The 3,388-nt window shown below is 46.0% G+C and overlaps 1 protein-coding gene across 1 annotated transcript; it reads left to right on the top strand.

Annotated features, from left to right (window-relative positions):
• Positions 1-568: 568 nt before the first annotated feature.
• On the top strand, positions 569-1,760 carry foxd5 (forkhead box D5). Its single transcript, XM_076099575.1, has one exon. The coding sequence runs from the start codon at positions 569-571 to the stop codon at positions 1,598-1,600; it is 1,032 nt and encodes a 343-aa protein (XP_075955690.1). The 3' UTR covers positions 1,601-1,760.
• Positions 1,761-3,388: the final 1,628 nt, after the last annotated feature.

The raw sequence follows: 3,388 nt of genomic DNA on the forward strand, positions 1-3,388 counted from the left end.
ACGCATACATGTTGGTTGGCGCGCACACCAACCATCGTGAATGTGCACTGAGTGTGCTGCAGGAGTGCAAAAAGTAATGGGCACTGTAGGGATCGATACTAATCGTGGCATGTTTTAAAAACAATTCTTTTTGACATGTTTTTATTATATGTAATGTTGTGTTGTCACTCACTCTTGCCGTTTAACAAATGGAATGAAATACTTTGCCATATTGGCTCAAATACAACAATTTCAGCTTCCTTTGCATGAGTAGGCCGTGCGCACTTCAGGACTACCCGAGCCCCCCCATCTGTGTGCTTGCCTCCTCTGGCTCCCCACGGCGAGGGACCACTCTGATAGGTCCAGAGGGTTAATGGGACTGGCCTACAGGACAGTGGTCTCCCAGCATATAAAGCGTCAGACCTCCTTTCCACAGTAAATCGTTACACGAGGTTTGAGAAGAACCAGGCGGTTGATGCGCTTTTACGCACGAATAGGGGCCTCTTGGTTTTTACGCAGGCGAACTATTAATGCATCTTTGGCACAGTTGTGTTTTTTTTACACGTTTTTGAACATTCCGCGTGTGACCATGACTCTGTCCAGTGAGTTTGAAGCTTCCCAACACGCTGCTTTGCCTTTGGAAGAGGATGAGCCTAGCCACGGGCGCTTGTATCGAAGTGAGTGCTCTACGGACCCCGGGTCCTCGGCAGAATCCGGTGCTGAATTTGACTCTTCAGAGCCGGACTCCTCGGGGGAGAGCGAGAACAGTTTCTGCGCAGACGCACCGCCGTCCAGGAAAGCCCAGAGCAGCTCAGTAAAGCCTCCCTACTCCTACATCGCCCTCATCACCATGGCCATCCTGCAGAGCCCGGTGAAGAAGCTGACGCTGAGCGGCATCTGTGACTTCATCAGCAACAAGTTTCCATACTACAGAGACAAGTTCCCCGCGTGGCAGAACTCCATCAGGCACAACCTCTCCCTCAACGACTGTTTCATCAAGATCCCGAGGGAGCCTGGCAACCCGGGCAAAGGCAACTACTGGTCCCTGGACCCCGCCTCAGAGGACATGTTCGACAACGGCAGCTTCCTTCGGCGAAGGAAGCGCTTCAAGAGAAACCAGCCCGAGTTTGGCAAAGACGGACTTGTGTTTTATTCCAACTTGAACTGCTACCGGCCGTACGGGCAACCGTACTGCGTCCAGGGCCAGGTAAGCCCCCCGCCCGCTGCTCCTATCCGATACATGCCTGTGGAGGGCATCATGATGCCTCCCTCCTCATATCACCTTCTACCACAGACTTTGAACAGTCACGGGAAGTGCAGTGGGCCTAAAGACTTCAGAGCGCAGCTTTGCGCAACACAACCCGCTGAGCCAAAGCCTGGCCCGCAGGCAAAGTGCTCCTTCAGCATTGACAGCATCATGAGCAAACCCTCCCCCGTTGGTCCACAGAACCAAAACCCACAACAGAGCCCTCGCAGCGCCCTCGGGTACGGTCATCTCATGTCGGGCTGTTTGGTTCCGACGCTCCTGCAGGCTCCCAGGACTCTGTTCTGCTCCCCTGCCGTGCTGAGCACTGCTCCTTTAAGAAACGAGCGTCTCAGACTCTCTTACCATCACTGTTGAAGCCTTCAGTGTCTGTGTGTCTGGTGCTATGTGAAGACACGTTGGTGTGGCTCATTTCTTAAAGAAATGTTTTAATTGCATGATATTTATGTGCGTTGACATTCAAAGTTATGTCTTTAAAGAAATCCCTGTAAATAAGAAGAGTGGTAATATATATATATTTGTGAGATTTGTTGCTGTTTAATCCATCGTTGTGTTTTTGTTGGTAATTAACGTGTCAAAAATAAATGTCTGAAAAACATCTGTAATGTTCCAAGCTCTTTATTCGGTTAGTTAAAGCAGCCATTTGCAGTTTGTACATAACTGTTTGGGATCAGGGCGCAGTGGAGTTATTATTATGATATTATTATTATTATAACAACAGCCTACTAGAAAAATCACCTGATATTAGTGCTTCTCTGTCTACATTATGAAGTCAAAAACATATTACGATTTTGTTATCTTGAGATGATGCAGCAGGTGTCAGTTTCATTCGCTTTACCAAAGTCACAATATCTTTATTGAAGGCAAACATTTCAATTAACAAGCCCACATCCTCCCAGTCAAGTCCATTCACGTCCATATATTTTCTTAGTGATATTTATAAACTATTAAAGAAGTCGACCCATCCTTAAATACCATTCAAAACTTCTCTTTACAATCATTTGACTGGACTTATGGGGGGAAAATAACTTTAAACACATTTTCCAACCAGCAGAGTAGTAAGGATGATACCAGTTCTCCTCAATAGCTAAAAAAAAAAAAAAAACTCGCTGATATGAGATTTGTATGTTTTTTAAAATAAACATCTGCATATATTATAACACATTGAAAGCTCACACATGTATTTAAAATTGGTAAAGTAATTATAATTTATACAATGACATAAATTATTTTAAAAAACATAAAAAACATCTGTTCAGTTAGAATAAAGGTTCTGTGAAACATCATAAGCGCTCTTTTAAATGAATCAGAAAAGTTCAGTTCTTTCTTCAGGCCACAAGGTCGCACTGTTTACCAAATAATGGCGCAGACATAACGCAGACTGCTGCAGCCGTCTGCTGATGGCCTAACCTGCACGTGTAGCAGCAAATAAAAAAATGCACTGTCACTGATTCGATTCCTTTTTTTTTGCATTAAAAAGCCACACTAACATACTAACACACTAACATACTAACACACTAACATACTAACACACTAACATAGATCCTGCAAGAGAGCTGAGAGAACTGTAGATCCTGAAACAAGTTTCAAATGAAACATTTAAAGGAGTTTAGTTCAGTGCTCTGTCATTCCCCCACTTATAAACTCCTATAAGTGACTACAGTCACGGCTCGCGCCTTCATGCCGGGCAGTGTGGACGGCACAGACACGAGCAGTGTCCGGTTGCAGAAAGGGTCCCGACACAATTCCCCCCCGCCATCAGTCAACGGTCTATTTTTGGCCGGAGGCTCAGCTGATTGTGGGCCTTGAAGATTCTGTCCCTCCCTGCTTTTTTTTTTCTCTTGTAGTCAGTTGTTCGGGCTTATTAGGAAAAGAGGGAGTTGTCTAACAGCTAGAGGAGAGTTTTGCTGAATGTTATTGAGGGATGCAGCTCTGAAGGGCGTCCACGTACATTGCCGAGGGGCTTTTTTGTCTGGGTGTGTGTTCATCCCTGCGTGGGACTGCTGTCACTGCTCTCCTTCTCCTCGGGCGGGGACACAACGACTGTAACTTCACTTTTACAGGCCCACGAGGTCCATCTTTGTGCCGCTAGTTCGCCACATGACAACAAAGCTGCCGTGACTCTGTGGTCGGAAACCAGCAGAA

This window comes from Anarhichas minor, unplaced genomic scaffold (assembly GCF_050575085.1).
Source record: "Anarhichas minor isolate MPS153535 unplaced genomic scaffold, ASM5057508v1 ptg000025l, whole genome shotgun sequence".
Classification (NCBI taxonomy): domain Eukaryota; kingdom Metazoa; phylum Chordata; class Actinopteri; order Perciformes; family Anarhichadidae; genus Anarhichas; species Anarhichas minor.

Excerpts from the sequence above, each read along its gene's own strand:
- foxd5 (XM_076099575.1), top strand. The coding sequence starts at position 569 with ATGACTCTGTCCAGTGAGTTTGAAGCTTCCCAACACGCTGCTTTGCCT.